Consider the following 24485-nt stretch of genomic DNA (forward strand, 5'->3'; position numbering starts at 1 on the left):
GAGCTTCCAAGTTAAAATTGTTATTATTATTGCTTCCAACTCCAATGAATGAAAAGAAAAGAAGCAACAGCCAACAGCCAAACAACATACATAGAATGTCTCAGAAGCGACAAAGCCATTATAATTGTTTCCGCGTACAAATATCATTGTTTAGGGAAAAAATTAAATCCGATTAAGATACCGCGTGTCACGTCAGATTTCGCGGCCTACAGCTTCAACATTGCTAAGTTGCAAACTGAATAAATATAACCACAGGCAGCCACCGCCTCTATTTTCCATTCCCTTTTCGCTCGTGCCAAACCAACAACCAGTTTCATTCCCTCTTCCACTTTAGCAAACAAATGTTAAAATAATAATTGTTTTATAGTTAGTAACCTTCACTATTAATGTATATATATATACAAGGTGTGTGCGTCTTGTTACTTCAACTCTAACCCCTCTCTACACTTCTCTTTCCTTCATTTAATTCATTGCCCCTTCTTTCTTTTTCAAACACCAAAGTCCAAACCATTTTTTGCTGCTCAACATGAAGCTGATTAATAAACCATCGCAACTACGTGCCCTCTTCTGCTCCATTTTGCTTCTTTTGGAATTCGCTTTCGTTGCTGCGGAGGACCCTTATAGATTCTTCGACTGGACCATTACCTACGGTGACATTTATCCCCTCGGAGTTAAACAACAGGTTAACAATTAACATGGTTTCTTTCTTCGTTTTTTGCTTCTTTTTTTTTAAATAATTTGTTATTCTTTTGATAGTATGTGATTTTGATGCTTGTTGGCTGGTGTATACTAATATGTTTTGCACTCGCAGGGTATTCTTATCAATGGCCAATTCCCAGGCCCTGAAATCTATTCCGTTACCAATGACAATTTGATCATTAACGTGCACAATAACTTGACCGAGCCGTTTCTCCTATCATGGTACAGTAACTGTAACTAACAACTCTCTCTTTCTTTTTAACGCTTCATTTTTTTTTTAATGTCAACAATACCTTTCGCCAAACTATTAAGAGCAGAAAATAGAATGGCACGTCAAGTTACAATAAATATACTTGTTGCCTAACATTTTTATTGCTCTAATTAATTCATACTCCTATTTATTAGGAGGTTAGAAATGTGGAAATGTACATAAAAAATAGGGTGCAAAACAAGTTTCTTCAGTGCAGGTCATGGGTAACGCTAACGCGGCCACTTCTTAAAATGTTAAACGTAATCCAACTGGCAAAGTGGTGCACTTTTTTTTAACTAAAGCATGGCTTGCTTCGTCCAAAATGTCTTATTCTGTTTTCCTTTTTATTTCAATAGAACTAGTTATGGTTAAGTTTTATATTCTACTTGATTCATCCTTTTTTTATCAAGACGCGTGTACCTTGGTAGAGTAGCCTTGTTTTTAAAACTCGTTAACTCATTAATTAGTGAAAGCATTCAACTGTAGACGAATCTAAGTTAAAACAAGTACTAGTAATAGTATACACACATATATTTAATTATTACCTGCTTTAGTTCATTATTTCATTTTTTAACAAATTTATTATTTCTTATTACTAAAAAATATCCATGTATTGAATGATTTAGAAAAAGGATTACATCATTCAATGTTTTACTTTAAAAAGGAAAAAGAAAGGGAATTGAGATTCATAAGATATATGGCTAATTAAACATACTATTATATAATATATTAAAGAACAGATTTCACCATATATATATATATATCAAAAGAAATATTTCAATAATCATTTTGTGTAATTTTTATACACATGTATTTCATTTATAAAATATAAAAAAATATATAAAAAACCGATTTCTTTTATAAAAAAAATAGTTTAAACTAATTTTGGGAATGATTTGTATCTAATTTTGGTCGTTCTTTACGGATTTTTTATTTCACCAATATTTTAAATTGTGCAAACTTGTGACTGATAAATCTGGTCCCAATCATTTAGACTGTTCTGATACAATCTTAATTACTTTTGTATATTAGAAGCCTCTTTCCATAATTTGTCTGATGTTAGATTCCAAAGGCCGTAAGCAAGCAACTCCATATTTCTTTTTCTTTCTGTTATTGATGAGGAGAGAGGATGATAGTTTTGTTCAATTATAGATGTATAAAAAACAAGACATTGACATAATAAATGTGTCTCTCACCCATCACTTCGGCCCTTTAAGTTACATCACGGACCAAACCCATTCAACTACAAGCCCAGCTAACTGGAAGTTGTATTATTCACGAGTGAAGCCCTTAAGCAATTAAGTCATGTCTCATACCGTAGTAAAATTCTTCACGAGTGAGGCTCATCCTTGGTTTGGACTCATTAATGTCAATGGGCAATTGGGCATTTACACTTGCCTTAAACCCAAAGAAAATTTCATGTCATTTTAACAGAAACCATAATTGACTGAACAATAATTTGCTTGTAACGGAAAAAACAATAAACAACAACAACATGCATAATGAGATGTGAATGAATTAAAAACTTAGAAAAGGAAAAGAAATTTACATTATGGCACTCTAATTTTGTTTTTGGTGCATGCAACAGGAATGGTGTTCAACAAAGGAGAAATTCTTACCAAGATGGAGTTTATGGAACCACATGTCCCATCCCTCCTGGGAAGAACTTTACCTACACACTCCAAGTCAAAGATCAAATTGGAAGTTTCTTCTATTTTCCATCTCTTGCTTTCCACAAGGCAGCTGGTGGTTTTGGTGCCATCAAAATCCTTAGCAGACCAAGGATCCCTGTCCCATTCCCTGACCCAGCTGGTGATTTCTCCCTTCTTATTGGAGATTGGTACCAAATCAATCACAAGGTAACAATCAAACACAAATGTTATTGGTCTAAAGTTTTGTGTGTTATAGTCGTGTAGGCCTCTTGTTTCTCTTACCTCTACATTTTATTGACATGTGATTTCCTTATATGATTTCAGAAGCTCCAGAGTGTTCTAGATTTTGGACACAAACTTCCATTCCCTCAAGCCGTTCTCATCAATGGTCGTCCAAGTGGCACAACATTTACAGCTATACAAGGTATGCCTTTTTTATGCCCTATTTCTTTATTTTACATATGTGGACTTTGCATTTTGGTTTAAGGTTATTGAAGTTTGTTTATAACAATTATTTTTTCATTTCTTAATGGACAACAATAGGGAAAACATACAGGCTTAGAATATCAAATGTTGGGCTTCAAAACACACTCAACTTTAGGATTCAAGGCCACGACATGAAGTTGGTGGAAGTTGAGGGAACTCACACCATTCAAACCACGTATTCCTCGTTAGATGTTCATGTGGGACAATCTTATTCCGTTCTTATCACAGCTGATCAAGCACCCAAGGACTACTACATTGTAGTTTCCACTCGTTTCACTAATAAGATCCTAACAAGCACTGCCATCCTTCACTACAGTAACTCCCTACAATCTGTTTCTGGACCAATTCTCGGTGGCCCAACCACTCAAATCGATTGGTCCATCAAACAAGCTCGTTCTATCAGGTAATTCCCCTATACACATTTTCCTTCATTAGCATAATGCATACATCCAATTGACACATTGTTTACATCTTGTCACATTTTACTCATTTGATGAATCATTTTTGGTAAACCTTAATTGCTTTGTCTCACAAGTCACAATAAACGTGTGCAATTTGCAGGACAAACTTGACAGCAAGTGGACCAAGGCCAAATCCACAAGGCTCCTACCACTATGGTTTAATAAACATTAGTAGGACAATTACACTGGTGAGCTCAGCAGCACAAGTGAATGGGAAGCAAAGATACGCAGTGAACAGTGTATCATTCAGACCAGCTGACACTCCTTTGAAGCTGGCAGATTACTTCAACATTGGAAGGGTTTTCCAAGTTGGAAGCATACCAGATAGTCCTTCTGGTAGACCTATGTATCTTGACACCTCAGTCATGGGTGCTGATTTTCGAGCCTTTGTCGAGATCGTGTTTCAGAACCATGAAAACATCATCCAAAGCTGGCACATTGATGGATACTCATTTTGGGTTGTAGGGTAGGCTTTCATATTCCACATTCATATACTATCTCCACCATTCTTTAATTTTACACTTTTCACTTTCATATCACTAAAATTTTAACGTGGCATATTAATTTATGATGTAGAATGGATGGTGGTGTGTGGACACCTAATAGTCGTAACCAATACAACCTTAGAGATGCAGTATCGAGGAGCACCACACAGGTTAGTACTTAGCTAGTTGTATTTGATTGGCAATTGGCATATTTCATGCGATCATAATCCAGTTGCAGCAACAACAACAACTAAATGATAAATTTTTTGTCTCAGGTATATCCCAAGTCATGGACCGCAATTTACATGGCATTAGATAATGTGGGTATGTGGAACGTGAGGAGTGAATTTTGGGCACGACAATACCTTGGACAACAATTCTATTTGAGAGTGTATTCACCAGTTGGGTCCATTAGGGATGAATATCCAATTCCTAAGAATGCTATTCTCTGTGGCAAAGTTGCAGGCAGAACAACTAGATGATCTTTATGAGAATCAAATCCCACACAACAAACATGTCTATCAACAACCTAGCTATGTAGGGATCCACTTGGTCCCATTCTTTGCAAATTCGTCTACCATTTCTTTGTATTACTACAAAATCACCATCTTGTTGTCATAATAATTAAATTGCCACCATTGATTTATTTTTTTAAATAAATAAATTTCTATGATGTCTTAGCAAATTTCTGTTATAGTTTATCATAATAAAATGACGCAACTTATTCAATCTATCTACATGTGTACCCTTAAGTGAATTTGAAGTGTTGTGTTTGCATTTGAAGCATTGTACTGTTGTTTGACCCGATAATTCAACATGTATTTGAGACAGACACTGAGACACGACCCTTGTTTTAAAATTATGCAATGTTCAAATACTTCTTTCCTAATCGATCTTTCAAATGAATGTGTAATTTACGCTTTCATAAGCTTTCAGGAGCTACCATATTTCGTAGAGCTAGGCTATTCAGAATTATGAGTCCTTTCTACAATTTTGGTCATTAAAATTTGAAATCAACTACAATATTAATTATTTTTATTTATATCAAAATTATATATTTCCAAATGAAAAATTAAATAAAGCGAAAGAAACAATGACCAAAAGTAAATTAAAATTATTAATAAAATCACAAAATAAGGTCACAGATTATAAATTATATTAATTTTTTATATTATAAAAAGTACCATCCTAATATAACAATCTTGGTGTCTATTCTTTACCTGTAACACTGAATTGTTAGCATAGATTTATAATTACTCGTCACAGATTTTTACAAGTTTGAGAAATTTATTTCCAGCTCATATTATTTAGCTATTATACCACTCTTTCCGTTAAGGGATAAAAAATAATTTGGACAAGCCCACAGAACATTGGGTTAATGACTCACATAAGCCCACGGAACCCAAGCATGAATGTTAGCCCAAATCCTGACCCAAATAAAAGTTATTTAGACAAGTGGGTCAATAGTCAGAATCAGATCTGCCAGTGTGTTGGGGTTCTTTTTCTTTTCGAGGAATGCTTTTTTTTTTTAATCAGAAATGATAGTATCGCAGACTTATTTCATACATTATACCAAACCACGTTTTTGCACTTTGTTAAACAAAAGTTAAAAGTTTAATTATTTGGTATCTTTATTTTCATAATGTTTATGTTTTATTTCTATCTTAAAAATATTCGTTTTAATCGTCATACATATATACTTTTTAATCCATTGTAACTCTTATCATCAAAATTATAGCCTTTACATGCTTTATAATTGAATTTTAATTAGGTATAACTTGATTCTATTCCATTGAAGAGTTTAGTCTAAACTACGACTTTAAAGGAAGATTATGTAGATAATTATGTAGGTCCAAGTAAGCTTTTAAAACCAGAATTTGCTTTAAGTTGCTAAATAGGGTCTCGAACTCATTAGTTAAAGATTCTAATGAAACTACTTAAATAAAAAAAAAATCTAAATTCAGTGTGGTCCATGTAGTAGTAAAGTTATGGAAAGAAGAAGCTTAAGTGCATTGTTTTGGCTTGTAATAAGGGAATGGCTGTACGCTTACACGTTATCTATAAATTATTTTATTGAAGAAATTATTGTTTCAAACGAGCCATGTGCAGGTTTCATTGAACTTATGCTGTCATATTCAATTTATAATAATGTATAGGCAGTACACCAAAAAAAAATACAAAATAATGTCTAGGCATTTGGGTGTCAAGAGTAATAAGAATTAAATTTTTAATTTCTCTTGGACTTTAGGACATCTCCACCGTTAATATTTCATTTATTAATTTGATCATTCAACAAGGGATCACATTACATTGCAATTGTGTTAATCTTTTTTATTTTTAAGCCAGCAATTGTGTTAATCTTATTGAAGAATAGAATGGTCCAATAATTTAAAAGCTCAAATTGTTTGAATTTCACAGAACTTATACATGAAAGGTGTATTGCAATGATTTCTATTAAACGAAGTTGCATATATTAATAAATCATCCTTCAACCACATTGACATTTCCTTATTTACTAGTTTACGTACCCATTATATCATGAATATAATAAAGTATGATTAGTCATATTCTCCATTTGAGAATATCTATGCTAGACTCTATTGAGGAGCTCTGGTGAAGGAATGGAACTACACATAAAAAGGGAAGGAAGCGATCTGAATGATCAAACTAGGGCCTCCAAAAAAATGATCACATTAAGAACTATGTAGTACGAGAACCATAGGTAGTCGGCACTTACCAACCGACTATCACTCTTTGCACGACACCTTTAATTGACATTATGAACAGTTACAAACTTGGTAACTGTTGTCATATATAAGACAGAGCACATCACAAGAAAACATAAGTAATATTCAATACACTAGGTATACAATACAACTCAGACAAACACCGATGAAGTCCCTTTTCGGGTACCTAACCCGCACCGAAAAAGGTAGCATTTAGCAGATTAGACGAATGAAGAACTTGATGATAACAAGAACTAAGCCCTAAATTTTACTGATTATAGACAATTTCTTTGTAAAAATATACGGGGACTTGGACATAAAATATAAAAACTTGAAAAACCTAGCATGAAAGAGGCCATTTTTCTAGTGTACAGGTACAAAACTTTACACCTAGTTGTTGATGTAGCGTAGAATTGACCCTAAAGAAGCAGGTTCCACTAGTGTGGTCGTGGACTGAAAACAACGGGTACGAAGAAAGTTGGAGTAGATGAAAAAGCTAGCCCCTCTAATTTGCAAACGATTTTCGTGACGCAAAAGATTTCTGGCTCGAGGAGGCGACGCGTGCTTGGTTTTCCTGTTCTGTACCAAACACATTACCGCACTGTACTACACTAGCAGCAGCGAGAAAAAAGCCTATGCAATGCAATATGTAATAAAACTAAAGGCTAACGTGATGGAAATGGGAATACTTCAGCTACACACAATGTCAGTTTTCTCTGCGCCATGCCATGTTTTTTCATTCATAATTAATTCTTAAATTTTAAGAATTAATTCATTATATTTTTATATATTGAAAAATTAAATTTAAATTATTTATTTTTTAATTTTTCAGCACTCGAGAACTTTGGAATGAATTTGATTTTTTGTTTTTTTAAAAAATTTGACTTCACAGTTTAACCTTGGACGTATATTCCTTAGAATTACACATATCTCGATGCAGAGATAAGGTCCGTTTGGTGCAATGTTTCGCATGTGGAGTTCCCTTCCCTCCATGGTGATCCCAGATCAACGGTTTCTCAAAGACAACAAACCAGCGCATGCCACGTAGCGAAGTGCAACTAAAAGGGAATGGACCCTACGGAAAAGGAGCGTGTCGGGTGCTTAACTTAACGGTGCTGTGACGGAAAGACAGTCTCTGCAAACGGCGTTTCTTTTCTTGCTTTTGGCCCTATCAAATCATGAGCAGCACAAGAACTAGAACACTATCTCAGAGAGTGAAAGAGAAGGTTACCAATTAACCCACACTTTACCAATTATTCACTCACTCACTCACTGTTGCAGCAACGCCATTGTGTGAAATCAATGTTTTGAGATTTGTTGGGAACAATGGGGAGCGTTTCGTCCGAAGATGGTTCCGACCGTTGTGGGAGTTATAGCCTCAGTGCTGATGTCAGCGAGTCCGAGAGCTGCAGCAGCTTCTCCGCACGCCGCTTCGACGCCGAGGGAGCTTCCAGCTCCGCCAACCTCTCGCCGCGGCCCGTCGCTGCTCACTTTAACTTCCCGCCGGCACAGGTAATGCTTCCCGTCATTGGCGGCAAAGACGTCGTCGTTTGGGATCACAAGCGTGACCTCGATCTGTCGGGTACTCTTTCCTCTCCCTTCTACGCAAATAGCTTCTTCTTTTCTTTCTTTTTTTGTCCTTTAACCGACTGATAATGTTGAATTTGAAGAGCAACTGCATTTTGCAGAAGTGGAAATGATGAAGGAGAGGTTTGCTAAGCTGCTTCTGGGAGAGGACATGTCTGGAGGCGGAAAAGGGGTGTGTACTGCACTTGCAATCTCCAATGCAATAACTAATCTCTCTGGTTAGTGACTCTCTTATGTGCTAATTAAGTAATTAATTTGCACAACGTTGTAGATACATTTGACCATAACCACTTGTAAAACAACAATAATAAGATGTTAAAATGATTTGATATTCTATCGGAACCTATAATTAACTTATAAACTTCAGATTTTTTAGAATTTAGATGAAAGAGATTCTATAAATATTAAGTGTGTAAGTTGATTTTGGTTTACTAAAGAAACTTGATTTTTTTTCCTCCTACAAGTGCTTAGGGAGAAGTTTATGTAAATAGAGCTTAAAAATGATTTTCCTCAAGGTGTCAAATGCGAGTTTTTGGATTGTAATTGCAGCAACCGTTTTTGGCGAACTGTGGAGGTTGGAGCCGCTGGCGCCACAGAAGAAAACCATGTGGCGTAGAGAAATGGAGTGGCTGTTATGTGTGAGTGATTCCATTGTGGAGTTAGTGCCATCTGTGCAGCAGTTTCCTGGGGGTGGAACCTATGAGGTGATGGCCACGCGGCCTCGCTCGGATTTGTATATCAATCTTCCGGCTCTGAAGAAGCTTGATGGGATGCTGCTTAATATGCTTGATGGGTTTCATGACACACAGTTTTGGTATGTTGACCGGGGAATTATATTGGGTGATTCCAAGGATTGTGATGCCTATGGTAGACCTTCGGTTAGGCAAGAGGAGAAATGGTGGCTTCCCTCTCCCAAGCTTCCCCCAAATGGCTTGTCCGAGGAAAGTAGGAAAAGGTTGCAGCAGTGTAGGGATTGCACCAATCAGATTCTAAAAGCTGCTGTTGCAATTAATACTTCTGTTCTTGCTGAAATGGAAATTCCCGGTGCCTACATTGAGTCCTTGCCCAAGGTAAGTAATGATGCTTTGCGCTGCAAAAAGGAAATAAAAAAGCTCCTGGCCATAATTTTTGTTTAGTTATAATGTATGAGTATCATGCTACTAATGGTCAGAAAGACATCAATTATAAATTTTAATCATGCATCTGTGAGTGGCCCAACACTACTAATTTTGTCAAATCAAATGTCTAGTTTGAGTACCCAAATCATAGTTCAAGTAAAATATTGGCAGGAATTCAATAATCTCTTGATAGGTAGTTGGAATTATTGATTCTTGAAAATATGCTAGAACTTGCTGAAGACTGAAATGGCTTTGTGTTCTTTTGGACAACTGAAATGCAGAATGGAAAGGCTTGTCTAGGGGATATAATCTATCGATACATAACGGCAGACCAGTTCTCGCCTGAATGTCTCCTTGATTGCCTGGATCTTTCAACAGAGCACCACACTCTGGATATAGCTAATAGAATTGAGGCTGCTATACATGTATGGAGGCTGAAGGACCATAAGAAACATCTAAGTTCAGCAAAATCCAGACGGTCTTGGGGTGGAAAGGTGAAGGGACTTGTTGCTGACGGTGAGAAGAACAAGAACAACTTTCTTGCCCAACGGGCTGAGACACTTCTAGAAAGCTTGAAACACAGATTTCCAGGGCTCCCTCAGACTGCACTAGATATGGCCAAAATTCAATATAATAAGGTATGTTACTTTCCCCCTGAATCCTTAGTTTGGATTGAACTCATAATTTGTTCAGTTCATCTACAAGATGTGGCCACTGCTTGGAATATATGGTTCCTAGCTAGGCCTTTGTGTCAAGGCATTGGCTATGTGGAATATTTTATATATATGATTTGAGAAATTCTATTGTTAGTGCCAGTTATTTCAAACCTTTGAGCAACCATTCCAAGGTAAAATCCTGATAATGGTTTAAAGAACTATTGGGGTTTCTTTGCACAAGTAATTAGTAAGAGAATATGAAGAATTTGCTGATATTAAATGGTTTATAATTTCCACGCAAAATACATACTAGTGTTCTCTTGATTTCATTGTGCACATTGATGATTGATTGTAACATTTTTCAGTGTACGGTTTCTATCAATATTTAATTGAAACCATGACAAGTAACCGTTTTTACCTATTCTGGTGTTATAAATGGTTTGTGATTAGTGTACAATTACTAAGAGGATTGTGGTTGGGAGAAGGTGGCTTGGAACAGAAAATAAGCTTCTGTGGAATTTCTTTTCATTGCAGGATGTTGGACAGTCTATTCTTGAAAGTTATTCAAGAGTGATGGAGAGCTTGGCCTTTAACATAATGGCCAGGATAGATGATGTCCTATATGTAGATGATAGCATAAAGCGGTGTGCAGCTGCAGATTCTCTCTCGTTGTTCAGCAGGGGAGGTTTTGGTGGCATGCCCATTCAGAAGCGATTCTCTCCTAGTCCCTTCTCAATTCAACACACCCCATATGCCTCCCCATTTGCAACGCCAACATTTTGTTCCTCCACTCCTGTTACTGGGAGCCCTTGCAGTCCTGCAAGGATACATGATGTGAAAAGGAATGCTCCAAAGGAGGGTGCAGATTCGAAGACTGAAAAGTTGGCCACATCTGAGTTTGAGAGGGTTTGGTCATATGCCGGAAACCTCAGTGCAAGAAGAGCATCTGGCGATGCTCCAGAAAGAGACTGAGTTCTACAGTTAGTATGACTTGCATCCATAAGATGGTCATCTCTTGTCTTTTTAATGTGGATCTGGCTAAAGTCCTAGGTCCTGCTCCCTGTATATGTGGGTCTAATTTTTGTATATTCTTAGGCAGAACTAGTAGGATTATGTTGAATGATCATGCTAATGGATCATTAGTTAAAAATGTTTCCTCCCCAGTATAAATTTCTAGAGATAGGCCATGATATTGTTTTTTCTACAGATGCCAAATTTTCTAAGTTGAGTTCTGGACTACATAACCCATTCGAGATTCAGCATTAATCATTTGCTGATGTACCCCTGCTCTCCTCACTGCCGTAACATTAAATGAAATTTAGCCACGCCGAAACAGCAATGCCGACGAATCCCAAGTCTTAAAAATCTACTATTTTTAGTTGAAGACAGTGATATGAATTCTTAAAATAGCTACTAAAGTAATAACCTATGTGCACTCCAATAATATCAAAAGTGTGCATGTAAAGAAAACAAGTTGACAAGTTGTGAAGATACACTCGAAAGTGTAAAATGTCTTGCCATCAGCAGTGTTCGTCATGTATATTATTGTCCAAGTAAACAGCTAAACAAGTCGGGTAATCAAGCGTTTGACCACTACGAAGCAAGCTAGAATAGTAGAGACTAGAGCATGAACAATACTTGTATGTTGACATCTCAAGTGTTGTAATTACCACACTAATTTTCTCTTACAAAATTCCGTGTTTAGTTTCATGTTGGAAGCCAAAATTTAGTCTGACTTGATTTTTATCTTTTACCAGAGTCTTGAATTAGACATAATATGTGCATGTTTTGAAACATACTCAACACTTAATGTTGCTTCTCACCTCACATACGTGGCTCGTTCAGGGTGAATTTAACATGCAAACAAGCATGCTCGTTGTGTATATTTGGATTCCCGTCAATGAATTGTGTTCATATATAAAATTCACGTCAAAATAACAAAAAAAAAAATGTGAAATCAAATAGGCAGATAGTTGGAAGTAGCTTGTGCATTCCGAGTTTCTCGGATACTGATTGGCAACGAGTAAATGCAGCTCATCCAACATTTATGGTGCTCTTTCCTTATTCTGATATGGATTGCAACTTCCTCATTCCTCAATTCTTGCAATGGATGTTACATTTGGTGGTGAAAATAAAATACTCAATCTTACCACTTCATTATTGAATTTCGGAGATTTCTTGCCATGATGAAAATGTAACAACTTCCGTCACTTTTGCAGCCGTCTTTGTTTATTTTTGTTACCCATTCATTTAATTTTTAAGAGATTTCTAGCATATATTTTATTTTTATTTATTAAATTAACTTGAATGAAAAATTTGCTACAAATCTATCTACTTATTTTATTTGTTTACGCGTATATCAAAATAGTCAGTTATAACATAATAAATCTAAAAATAATTACACACGAACATTAAAGCCTTATGTCTATACTATTAATAAAGGAAATTTTCCTTTTTGTCTACACTGTTAATAAATGAAATATCCCTTTTTAGTTTTTTTTTATCATTTTAGATAATTTTATCTTGTTTTTTTTATTTACTGAATTCTTTTTAGTTTTTAAATTTCTATTACTATCTTTTAATAACTATCCATTAATTTTATGTTGTTAGTTATATTTTATTAGTCTTATTTTTTAACTTTTAAATCTTTTTCCCTTTTCTTTTATTTTTATTTAAAATATGTAGAGAGACACGTCTCTCCCTAGTTTTAATAATTACCCACTCCAGAAAGAAATTCTAACTTTTTTTATAGGAAAGAAATTCTAACTAAAGTACTCAAATAACATTTTTGTTTTTGGTTGTTACCTAAATAAAAATAGACTTTAATGTTCTTCAAATAGCATCAAAGCCTATTTTAGTTACATCAAGATCACGTTTTTCTTATAGATGATATTCAAATAAAAATCAATCACGTTAATTTAAATTACTTTAAATTCATTTTTATTCAAAATCAATTCTACAAAATTAGTTCATCATCTGAACTTTATTTTATAAATGTCCATCCAAAAACATCAATATTATTATTGGATTTGATTTTATTTTATAGATAAATTGAATTTGATTCATAAAGTCAACTATTGGACCCGTGAGTGAGCAAAGTCCTACAAATTACAAACTACCATTTTTGGACATGAATTATTGCTTGTATCAGAAGCAATCAAAGCAATTTCTATGACACTTTGAGTAGCTCTCTGAACGCACGTCCTCTAATTCTAGGGCTTGTCCTGTGTAAGAGAAGTAATAATGTAATATCTCTATCCTGTGCTTCCTTCCAAACCTTAGCTATATTGAACCACTTTTGGTTTGTGAAAAAAGCAGTTGAATGCAATTGATTAACCATTTTACATATAGGAAGCACCCAAGAAATAAACACCATATATATATATATATAGGTCTAGCTCGCTACGTTAGTCATAATTTTAGGGCTTCTAGCCTTACCGTCCAAGTAATACAATAAAAGCGTCTGTATAATGTGGCTTCGCTTCCATTTGTTATTTTCTACAATAACTTACAATAGCCAAGAGCTCATTTTATGTACAAAGTATTTTTATGAATTTATCTTATCCCTATTCAGCCACGTATCTTTCTCATACGCGTATATTAAATTTAATAACTCGTTTTTAATACTCATAAAATCATATAATATTATCTCTAATTTTATCATTATTGAATGTCTTTTTGTTGGGTAATTAACCCTCTCTCAAATAAAATTACGCATACCTACAAAGGATCATAAAAACACAATAAAAATTATACCATAGAAAAATAATAACAATCATAATTTAACGTGATTCGATGTCTCTTACCTACGTTCATGGGATCGTCTAAAAAAATATTTCAATATCACAAAAAATAATTATAAGATTCTAATTTACCTCAAATAGTGTATCACTCTACAAACCCGAGTACCTCACTCAATGATTACAAAAAATGATAACACTCTCACATAAAGACACTTCTTTCTCAACAAAATGACTTTATTTCACAATCTCTCTTCTCAAACACTCTTTTCATGTATTGTGTTTCTCCACTAATTCTCTTCTCTGTTTATAATAAATAAGCTCTCTTAAAAGTTGAGACAAAAAAATAACTTTTCAATGTATCCATTTAACTAAGGTTCATCTAGTAAAATAAAATCTTTTACTTTACATTTAAACCATATAAACCTTAATAATAAAAATCTAATTCTCAATATGCATGTACCTTATCTTTTGACTTGAAACTCTACACTTGTTAGTATTGTATGTAAGCTTCTGCAATAAATTAAATAAACTCAATATTAATTTATCTATCAATTAGTTATTCAAATAACGGAGATTAATATTTTTCATAATTTGATTGATCAATACTATATTTATTCAATCAACATTAGATTTAATAAAATATTTGTAAAATGAAATTACAATATTTTTTTATTAAATATAATATGCTTTCATATATTAAAGTTTTGAATATGCATATGTTTGTATTAATTATCTTTAAAAGAATTATTTACAAGTTAAATTACTACCTCCTTCCTATTTCTTTTGATTTCTTTTGATGTTTAAATTTATTGCACATAGATTAAAAAATATTTAATAAAATTAAAAATTATTATATTTGGAGTAAAATGTCTTTATTTAATATCCTGATTTTAGTATTTACACCACTATATAAAGATATATTTGAGAGAGAAGAACATTAATTAGATTTTAAAATTTTAAAATATTAATTGTTTTTGGAAAAAACAAAAAACTAAAATATCAAAAGAAATGAGTAGGAGTTAGTAGTAATTTTTTTATTTCCCCCCTAAATTATCTTCGAAAATGCCGCCATGGTAGAGTTGTATTTTCTGTCTGTATTTTGTTGCCTGCGTGGGCCAAGCCCATTTTTCATTGGTTTGGGTTTAGTTGTTATAATCTTAGCTAAACTTTAATTTATGTTTACATATGTGAGCATCACTGTTTGACTCTTCCCCACTCCTCCCTCCTTATTCAAGAATTAATAAAATAAATTTGTTAAAATAAAATAAAATAAAAATTAAATTATTTTAAATTTGTGCACAAGTCTTTAAATTGATTCACAGAGTGTTAAAATTACAATGAATTTTTCATTAATCTTCACATAAAATTACAAGTCTTTTTCTAAACTAATTTTTAAATATATTAGGGTGAGATTATTTTAAAATTCAGTTAATAATATAGTTATTTAATTAGAGGTAATCATTTTTAATGGACATCGTAGAGTGATTATATTTTTCATTGACTCTTAGAACCCAAATTTAATTTTGAACAAATTTTAAATGAGGATTCGAACGTTTTCTCAACATATATGGTTGACAACTCAACGTTTTTTTTTTTCTTGTTGTTGTTGAATTACAATTCTATTTCTTCAAAACTAATGGTTTTAAGTTTTTGATATTCCGTCGTGACTCTGGGTGCAGGAAATGACAATTTTGCTTGGAGATTTTTTAGAGTCAAGACTATTATAATTAAATAAGCAATTTTATAACTTTTAATTTATTTATCTCTCTTATTTGTTTTATTGTTGCACGTAATTTTGCTTTTAAAAATACATCAAATGCTTTGTAACTCTGTAAATATGTTTTATTTTTAAAACCAACCTCAACAAAAATTTATAATATTATTTACATATGGTCTACGAACATAATAAATTTGAGAATTAAATTCAAATCAGACATAGTATAAGTAGAAGATCTGATCAGATATTTTACATGTTTTTTTAACCTTATGCGTTGTTTAATTTTGCATCTTGAGTATTTTAGCATGTGTCAAGTCTTCTATTTTGTACCACTTATAAAATAAAATAAAATCGAGAAAACCAAATCTATAGACTAGTAAAACATTTCAAACCCATCAAATCCAAAAGATATAGAGTTAATATTGATTTGAGTTGAAAAAACAAAAAGAATTACCTAGAGTGAAAGGGAATGTTCAGGAAGGCAACAATTCATAAATAATTTTATTTTTTATTATGATATTAGTACGAAGTATTTATCATTTAAAGAAATAATTAATCTTCATCAATCAAAAATCTTGAACACATATAAAATAAATATTATCCTCTGAAGATAGTTTATTTTATATTTAAAATTAAAATTTAAACCCTAAATCACATAATTAAAAGAGATAAAACGTTATAGCATGTATCAACCTTTAATACATTTCTATTAACCCAATTAGATGAAAGTGGAGCAGATAAGGGTAAACTGAAAATTGGAGTTTAGTGGTCCGTTGGCATATTATAAGATTTTCAACCGCCCCACATGTCCCAGCCACAATTTCATTCACATTATTTTCCTTTTTTGATACAATAAACTCTAAAGTCTAACCATTCTTTTTTCCTATCAACTTGTTTGTTTCTTGTCATCATGAGTAACACAAATTGGTAGTGGTCCTAGAGCCTAATGGAGAAAGTCCAGGGACTTCCATATTCATTAAAAATGTTCACGACCATTTTGCAAAATTAATCTTATTTTGATATAAATACAATTATTTTTTAAATATACTTGAAATTAAATTGACTTATTACGCAATTTATCAAATACATTTCTCTTAAAATCAATGTTAATTCTTTACATTTAATTGTTCCCACCAATATTTTGTGCTGAAAGACGTTTGAAAATGCTGATGTCTACACTCCACATGTAATTGAAATGATGATTAATTATCACTACGGGTATGTGGAGATTTTTATTTTTAAATTACATTTCAATTATCTTTAGAATAGTTATGTTGTTTTTTAGATTAAAACTTTTAATTAAAGGTGTCATTCTAAAAAAATAATATATCCATTTCAATATAAAATTTCTGGCTGGAATTAATTCTAGTACATATTATAAATAAATTAATGATTTACCATTAATTTGATCGAAATGAACTGAATTTATTTTAAAATGTTATTTTTAAAAATTAATTACGTAAAAAAATCAATTGATTCAATGATTCACATCATATAGTACATGTTTTATTAAGATTTAAAAATGACCTCGGTTTTCTTGTGCATGTGTATGTATATTCATAATTTTGAGAAACATGTGGGTTTCTCGGTTCGCACTTCACAGAATCACACCACACCTCCAGAAAGATTTCATGATCTCTGTATCGTTTCTCCCGATAGGCCAATATAATACACTACACGTGTAATTAGTAAATCATCTTGATTTTCACCTTTTGCGCAATTAAAATAAATTCATTTCAACACTCCTTTATAAGATTTTCTTTTTAAATAAAATTATAAGAAGGCCAAGATATTACTTGATAACTTTAATAAAATTATGGAAAAAATTGTAAGACTAGAACCTTAATAATATTAACTCCTCAGTATTTATATTACTTACTATTCAATATTTTAAATGTTATTTAATTGTTTACTAGACTATTGTTCAACTAACAAACGTTGAAATTTTTTACATTTTGAATATGATGCTGATGCTCAAGATTTAATTATCTAGCAAGTTAATTTTCTTTTCTCTTTCTAAAGAACTATATATTTAAAACATTTACAGTTCTTTATTTTATTTTTACTTGTATCTTTTAGTTTCATATTATTATCCTTTATTGAATTTGATCTTTTCATTCTTTTTTCCCCCACAAATTCGATCCCGTTATTTCTTTTCATTTATGTAATCTTAGTTTATCTGCTAATTTAATGTTTAGTTTTTAAACATAAATGTCGATGTGTTAATAAAATATATACCGGATTGTATATATTTTTTTATTGATCATCGGATAGTATATATTACATAAGAATATCACATAAGTATTTTTATTAAACATAAAAAAAAATGTAAAAATATCTGGAAATCACAGCAAGAAGGTAAAATTCCTAATTCCCTGAGGTTTGCCACTTAATAATACTAAAACTTCTTATCCCTCTCTAATAGATATATTATTACTGTCATTGTCATTGGATTGGAACTTAGAAGTCAATTTACAATGAAAGTAACAAGGGTGAAATACAAAATGAGAAAACTAAATTTACAAAATAAGACCAAATTGCAATTAATTAAATAAAATAGAATTATTTTGGTGAGCAATAGTTAATAAAGAAGGGCACTAGATGGTTGATAGTAGATAAGATAACTAATATAACTAAGCAAGGAGGCATGAAGGGTGATGTACAGAGTCAAGTTGTTATTGACTTTTGGCGGTGTGGGACTCACGAGAGCAGCAAGGGGAAGTCACAAGAGTCACAAGAAAAAGCACAGTTAAGGGTTGAAGGGAGAGAGAATGGAGACAGTTTGGGGCAGCCTGAGCAGGAAGAAAAGTGGTGGAAACGGACAGCTTCTAGACGCTTCCAATATTATGGAGTTGGTTGAAAACCAGCAAGTTTTTACCACCTTGGTGGACCATAAGTTTCACAGACAAAGATGCCAAACTCTCTGTCAAACACCTCCAACCTGCTGCTCTCACTCCACTAATCCTCATTCTCATCACATCTATTTCGAGGTCTCTCTTTCTCTCTACTCACTCATGTCTTCTTTTTCTTTCTTGCGTAAACTAGTCACTGTTAGCACAAGGTCTCATGTTCAAATTTGCCAAATGTTAGTTTTGTTAACAGAGAGATCCAACTTGTGACTTTTTTTTCCTTAACCATTGAATCCACCTTATATCTCATTGTTGTCCTAGTTATATACTCTCAAACAAAAAAAAAAAAAACTTGCAACTTATGTCTTCCTTTTGCTGCCTATGCACCTATCTATTATATCTGCCTTGGAATTTTGCCAATGCTGTGAGCATGGTTCGTTCAACATGAAAGTTATGTGACTTAATTTGATTGATTTCCTAGGATTCTGCTACATTTGGCTTAGAAAGAACTTTTTTTCTTTACACAAACCTTGTTATTAGTTCTACTTGAGTTTTTACCGCTGGAGATTTTTTTATTTTTTTTTACTAATTTCAGCTAAAATAAGAACTAAGATTAAGTGGATATCATGCATTCTCACTGCTCAGAGAAAGACCCGAAGACAAATCTGTTGCCATGGACTTGCTAAGGAAATAATGTGGCGTATATGCTTGAAACTTTTTCTGTGGCTTTAGTTTTGGTTGTATTCCGAATTTTGTGTGTGTTTATGTTTTTAATTAATTATTATTATCGTGTCCAAGGGGGAAATATATAATTGACTTATATATCATCTTTGTGATATCATTATATCTTCATCTGATTTGTTTCGGTTTCAATGTCTGTTGTTTTTTCTTTATTAAAATATTGTTCGTTTGTGGTTTAGGATTTTGAACTTTGTTTTTATCCAATGTCTTTGGCTCATTTGCAACATTTTTTATGTGCTTTTAATGCTTCAAATGTTGATGGAGAGGCAGACCTAAATTGATTTTTCCAATAAGGTTTTGTATAATCATTTATTTTATTTTGGAAAATTTAACAGCATGTTGCTTGGAATTTATATCCTTTTCGGGCAATTATGGAGCAAGTTTATTTTTGTCAAGATTTGACTTGTAGTTGGTCCCAGAAGCATCCTAATCTGTTGTTTATGATAATTTGGACTTATCCTTCAATATGATAAAATGGTCGGTCCTGTGGGACTTGGCATTTGATTGCAAACTTGCAATTGATATCTCTGAGCTACTTAACTTTTTGTGGTCATTTTCTTATCTCCGTCTAAGGAGGAATCTAGTGAGGAATGTGGTAGAAACTAAAGATAAGCTGGCATTTTTGACCTCTGAGGTTTAATAATATGTATTTAATCTTAAAATATACTTCAATTTACTAATACTCGGTAAATGCTGGTAGAGAGTTTTGAGTTAGACTTTAGAGTGCAAAAAGTCAAACTGCTATTATTGTAGTCAATGATAAATTACAAGGCCTTGGCCACTAGCTGCATTCAGAATGAGAAGGCAAAGTTCTTGTGGGGACAGGGCAAAGGTTTTCTTTAGCGGCATACTTTGGGGAAAAGCTTTCTCACCTAACTACCACTAAAGTTGGGCAAGCAATAAATTTATAAATGTCACAAGTAATTAGTTCTAAAATAACTTGACATTATGAGGATTAAATGGATTATTTATCTCTTCATTAAATTTTCCTTTTCGTCTATAAGATTAATTATATTTGTGTATCAAGACTTTGATTGGCCAATGTTGAGCCAATCAGGAAGAGAGAATTGACATGTAGAATGATTTATTCCATAAGTGTTGAATGAATTCACCCATGGGAAGCAGGAAAAAGTGAGCAAGAGTGAGTTCAAAGAGGTTCTCTCAGACATTCTATTGGGTATGGCTGCTGGACTGAAGCGTGACCCTATTGTGATACTTCGCATTGATGGGGAAGATCTTCTGGAGTTTGTTAATGGTTCAGGTTATGAAGCTGAAATGGTATCCATATTCTCTCAAATTGAGTCCCCTGACAGATCACTTCATGACCATATAATTGAAGCTCTTGGCAAGCTCACTGTTGAGCAAGGAATTCCTCCTACATCAGATTCTTGGGTAGCCAATTTATACAAATAATATCGTTGACTTTCTTTAGAGATGCTACTTATGTTATCAAAAAAGTCATGAGAAATTAAAACAAGTTTTCATTTGTTGCTAAGAAGCTTTATTTTATACTTTAACCAAGAAACATAAAAATCTCAAACTTGTTTCATTTAATTCCTTCCTCTCTTGGCTTATCATTTTTTTTTGGTTTAGGTATTGAGCAACATTGTGGAACCGGCACTGCTATCTCAAGATGGCTCTGATTTGGATAAGCCTGTTTCTCAAGAGACATTTTTGGAGGAATTTAAGATAGTCGCAATGAGTGTGGCTAATCATCTTAAGGAACAACCTGTCATAGTTGCTCACAGTGAGAACACCTTTGATGGAAGTGGTGTTAAGAGACTATTATCCAACAAGTTTGAATTGGACAAGGTCTATTTTTCTTTATTGAATATTGCTTGAAATATCTTTCTAGTTCTCTGAACTTTTATGGAATTCACCCATATATCATGGGATGCAGACTTTGAGCTCAGCTATAGAGACTTTGCCCAAAGATCGAAATGGAAAGCTTTCAAAGGAGTATCTAAGGGTGACATTAGACACGGTGGCTCCATCTGCTGGTTTACCTCCTGTTGGTGCAATTGAAGAGGTATGTTGTCATCACATACGTACTGCCAATTCATCTTCAGTTACTTCATTAAACCGTGCTGAAAATATATTGGATCAGTATTAACTTTTAGTTGTCTCTTGAAATGCTATAATTAGTCCCGGGAGTAATTTGATTTATGATAAGTCCCTACGTGGCATATGATTTATTATAACTTACAGTTAATGCTTCTTAATTCCGAGTCATTAATTAGGAAGTAGAAATAAGACAGGCAACATGGAAAAAAATAAATAAGAATCATGCCGTCCAAGATCATCTAATAATTTCAGTAAGTGTGTAGGAAAATTAAAAATTTAAAGTCACAACACGATTATTATACAATTAATAAAAATTAGTATAAAACAAAAATTTTAAATTAAAAGAGTGTGTTTATATTTAAAGGTTAATTAGGACAAGTATGTGTAGACAAAATAAAATGTTACTATAACTAATAAAGATTGATCTAGTTGGTAAGAAATAAATCTATATAAAAAAGGATGTGAGTTCGATTTTGACTTGACATATAATTTATAAATATCTCGGTAAGTATTTTTTGAATCTTGAGATTTATCGAGTCTTGATAAACCCTCAAGTACCCAAATCACCTAAACTTTCTTTTATATAAAAAAGAATGTTACTATATATCATTTATCCGTGTATACAAGTTCAAAAAATGCAAGATGCAACTATTACTATGCGAAGTGTCCGTTAAGTGTAACAAATTCTTTTGGAATGTTTGTGCTTCGTTGGCCATTTATTGAACATTCACGTGTTTGATTTTACAGATGGACAAGGTTATTGGTGAAGTCTTTAAGATGGTGAATGCAGATGATGCGAAGGTGGTGAAAGAAGACGAGTTCAAGAAACTATTAACTGAAATACTGGGGAGCATAATGTTGCAGTTGGAGGGAAATCCCATATCAGTTTCTTCAAATTCGGTAGTGCACGAGCCACTAGACTCATCTTCTACACTTCTGCAGCCATCCCCTAGTGAAACAGCAGCATAGCTGTGTTTTAAGTATATGATGAGTAAAAGAACCGAGAAATATAATAAAATTTTTATTTTCTGTAAATTATTACTAGCATAATTTGTGTTTTGAGCTGTCAAATTTAAATTGTGTTGTACTTGAGTCATCGTTCAGGCTGTTTGATCGTAACCTAAAAAGAATAAGATCATTTTACTATAATGCATACATTATCAAACCATTATGGATATTTTAGATGTGATGTGATTATATCCTATTCCTAGCAGCACCACTTTATAACATTTTAGCCGTAAGTTTATATAAGGAATCTCGCTATTTTTTACTAGACAAATTAAGTCTTACAATATATAATATGAAGTATATCATTATATCTCATGCAATAATTTCTTCTAGTAGCATTTAACAATGAATGTGAAAATGGCCGGGGTTGATAAAGCCCTCACTCAACAAGAAGAAAATCTATACATATCTTTTTTTTTTTTTAAAAAAAATCAAATCAAATCACTGTTACTAAAGTAACTCAAACCCACTTTTAATTATTTGTTTGCGATAACTAAATGCAATGAAATCAAAATCACGAAGTTGTCTATTTTATTTGATACTTGAGACTTGAGAGTCAAGAAAGATCATTTAAATCCGTATTATTAGAAATAGTCCTACAAGAACCCAGAGCCAATCTTAAGACATCATATTCTCCATCAACCCAATTCAAACCTTTCTTTGGTAGATTAATGGAGACACTATAATAGATTATGCAGGCCAAGAAAGGCCCAAGCCAGAAAACCCAATGCCCATTCCATAGTGGGCCTCCATGAAGCAACGCTGGACCTAGGCATCTTGCAGGGCTCAGCCCAGCACCTGCATAGCCAGGCCTGCCAGTTACAGTTATGGACACAAACACTGCCAGTGCCAAGGATGCTGCAACCACCAAACAAACCATTGGCAAGCCCAATTCCTTGCACCTTTTCTTATCAAATGCCAACGTTAGACCCACAAAGAGTACTAAGAATGTGCAAGAGAATTCCAACAACAAAGCATCTTGTGGCCTTAGGCCAGAACTTTGTCCTTTGTCACCAAGGGCACAACCTCCCAAAGAATATGTGTCTGCTAATTTTGGCTCCATCACACTCTTGAGTACAAAGAAACCAATTATTGAGCCAATGCATTGAGCTGACACGTAAAGGAGAGCACGAGAAAGGGTCACAACACCCTTTAAAGCCGCAATGAATGTAAAAATAGGGTTCATATGACCCCCGGATAGAGGAACTATCACAATTAGAAACAAGAATACTATGATGAAGACTGCAAAGGGAAGAATAAGCTTTGGATTGACATCTTGTGACTCCAAACATGCAATATTGCAACTCGTTAGGGTGAACATTAGTGCAGCAGTTGCAATTAACTCTACCAAAGCTGCTTTCCACGTCTGAAAGAAGGAATTAAAAAAAAAAGCGTTATATACTTCCTCCATCCCCACCCATAAGACATAATTGACTAAATTTATAATATTTTTCTAAATTTATCTTTAACTTTATTGAAACCTATTCATCTTTTTTCATCTCCATCAAAGAGAGAAACAAATAATTTAAAGTATTTTAGTAAAAATAATAATTAATATACAATAAAGTTGAAATTAAATCTAATAATAAAAAAAATTATTGACTATGTCTATAAATAGGAATGAAGATAATAGTTTCTTACTGTTAGCTATCAATGAGAAATTAAATAACTCTTATTTGCATGTCACCTAGTATATAGATAATAATAGATATATAGACGATAAATAAAGACACGAAATGAATTAATTACCTCTATTGTGAAAAATTCGTGGGCACCAATGTAGGCAAGAAATTTGGGCTCTGAAGACTTCTCATGAACTAAGCCCCTAGGCATTGGCTCACGACTATGACTATGAACGGTCGAAAATTGGTCATCCATACCAACAACTATTTGAGTTGAAAATTAGATGGGTCTATGTGATCTCTGCCTTGAGAAAACAAATGTGCCTGGGGTTCCTATTTATCATTGATAAAGCTGACCAGAAAAACTACTTTATGATTGGGAGAGCTTGGGAAACGCTATTATTGCAGAATCGCTTTCATGGCATCTTTCTTTGATAAACGATTATTTATAAATAAATAAATAAATACTAGTATTTTTTTTCATTTTAAATTATACTGGTATATATAAACATGGTGACATCTGGAACAACGATGCAAGATAGTAAAATGGAAGAGATGAGAAAACGATGGAGTTGGAGGGCTCCGTAAATGATAAGGCCAAGGAAGTATAAATTCTGTGTG

The 24485-nt window shown here is 33.1% G+C and overlaps 4 protein-coding genes across 5 annotated transcripts; 3 read left to right on the forward strand and 1 right to left on the reverse strand.

Annotated features, from left to right (window-relative positions):
* Positions 1 to 311: 311 nt before the first annotated feature.
* On the forward strand, positions 312 to 4863 carry LOC114379668 (L-ascorbate oxidase homolog). Its single transcript, XM_028338360.1, has 8 exons — positions 312 to 682; positions 812 to 921; positions 2538 to 2808; positions 2926 to 3025; positions 3145 to 3490; positions 3649 to 4014; positions 4125 to 4203; positions 4309 to 4863. Exons 1-8 carry the CDS (start codon positions 527 to 529, stop codon positions 4513 to 4515), a joined length of 1635 nt encoding a protein of 544 aa, XP_028194161.1. The 5' UTR covers positions 312 to 526; the 3' UTR covers positions 4516 to 4863.
* A 2988-nt stretch (positions 4864 to 7851) lies between these two features.
* Positions 7852 to 11379, forward strand: LOC114379667 (rop guanine nucleotide exchange factor 1-like). 2 transcript variants are annotated; one of them, XM_028338358.1, is made up of 5 exons: positions 7852 to 8341; positions 8430 to 8564; positions 8896 to 9416; positions 9746 to 10102; positions 10655 to 11379. In XM_028338358.1, the coding sequence occupies exons 1-5, from the start codon at positions 8086 to 8088 to the stop codon at positions 11090 to 11092; spliced, it is 1707 nt and encodes a 568-aa protein (XP_028194159.1). In that variant the 5' UTR covers positions 7852 to 8085; the 3' UTR covers positions 11093 to 11379. The 2 variants fall into 2 exon arrangements, with proteins under 2 accessions (XP_028194159.1, XP_028194160.1); XM_028338359.1 differs by having other exon boundaries at positions 7856 to 8341; positions 8448 to 8564.
* A 6853-nt stretch (positions 11380 to 18232) lies between these two features.
* Positions 18233 to 22411, forward strand: LOC114380338. Its single transcript, XM_028339341.1, has 5 exons — positions 18233 to 18570; positions 20296 to 20562; positions 20764 to 20982; positions 21071 to 21199; positions 21982 to 22411. The coding sequence occupies exons 1-5, from the start codon at positions 18352 to 18354 to the stop codon at positions 22201 to 22203; spliced, it is 1056 nt and encodes a 351-aa protein (XP_028195142.1). The 5' UTR covers positions 18233 to 18351; the 3' UTR covers positions 22204 to 22411.
* A 334-nt stretch (positions 22412 to 22745) lies between these two features.
* On the reverse strand, positions 22746 to 24319 carry LOC114380339 (aquaporin TIP1-2-like). The gene is made up of 2 exons (XM_028339342.1): positions 23992 to 24319; positions 22746 to 23608 (listed from the first exon to the last, which is right to left on the reverse strand). Exons 1-2 carry the CDS (start codon positions 24118 to 24120, stop codon positions 22799 to 22801), a joined length of 939 nt encoding a protein of 312 aa, XP_028195143.1. The 5' UTR covers positions 24121 to 24319; the 3' UTR covers positions 22746 to 22798.
* Between the last annotated feature and the right edge of the window lie 166 nt (positions 24320 to 24485).

The sequence above is a fragment of the Glycine soja genome, chromosome 12 (genome assembly GCF_004193775.1).
Source record: "Glycine soja cultivar W05 chromosome 12, ASM419377v2, whole genome shotgun sequence".
Classification (NCBI taxonomy): domain Eukaryota; kingdom Viridiplantae; phylum Streptophyta; class Magnoliopsida; order Fabales; family Fabaceae; genus Glycine; species Glycine soja.

Coding starts and splice junctions, on each gene's coding strand:
- LOC114379668 (XM_028338360.1), top strand. CDS start 527: ATGAAGCTGATTAATAAACCATCGCAACTACGTGCCCTCTTCTGCTCC. Junction 683..811: donor CCCTCGGAGTTAAACAACAG/GTTAACAATTAA, acceptor TTGCACTCGCAG/GGTATTCTTATCAATGGCCA. Junction 4,015..4,124: donor TACTCATTTTGGGTTGTAGG/GTAGGCTTTCAT, acceptor TTTATGATGTAG/AATGGATGGTGGTGTGTGGA.
- LOC114379667 (XM_028338358.1), top strand. CDS start 8,086: ATGGGGAGCGTTTCGTCCGAAGATGGTTCCGACCGTTGTGGGAGTTAT. Junction 8,342..8,429: donor GCGTGACCTCGATCTGTCGG/GTACTCTTTCCT, acceptor TTGAATTTGAAG/AGCAACTGCATTTTGCAGAA. Junction 8,565..8,895: donor TGCAATAACTAATCTCTCTG/GTTAGTGACTCT, acceptor TTGTAATTGCAG/CAACCGTTTTTGGCGAACTG.
- LOC114380338 (XM_028339341.1), top strand. CDS start 18,352: ATGGAGACAGTTTGGGGCAGCCTGAGCAGGAAGAAAAGTGGTGGAAAC. Junction 18,571..20,295: donor CTCATCACATCTATTTCGAG/GTCTCTCTTTCT, acceptor CATGGGAAGCAG/GAAAAAGTGAGCAAGAGTGA. Junction 20,983..21,070: donor ACAAGTTTGAATTGGACAAG/GTCTATTTTTCT, acceptor CATGGGATGCAG/ACTTTGAGCTCAGCTATAGA.
- LOC114380339 (XM_028339342.1), bottom strand. CDS start 24,120: ATGGATGACCAATTTTCGACCGTTCATAGTCATAGTCGTGAGCCAATG. Junction 23,609..23,991: donor ACGAATTTTTCACAATAGAG/GTAATTAATTCA, acceptor TCCTTCTTTCAG/ACGTGGAAAGCAGCTTTGGT.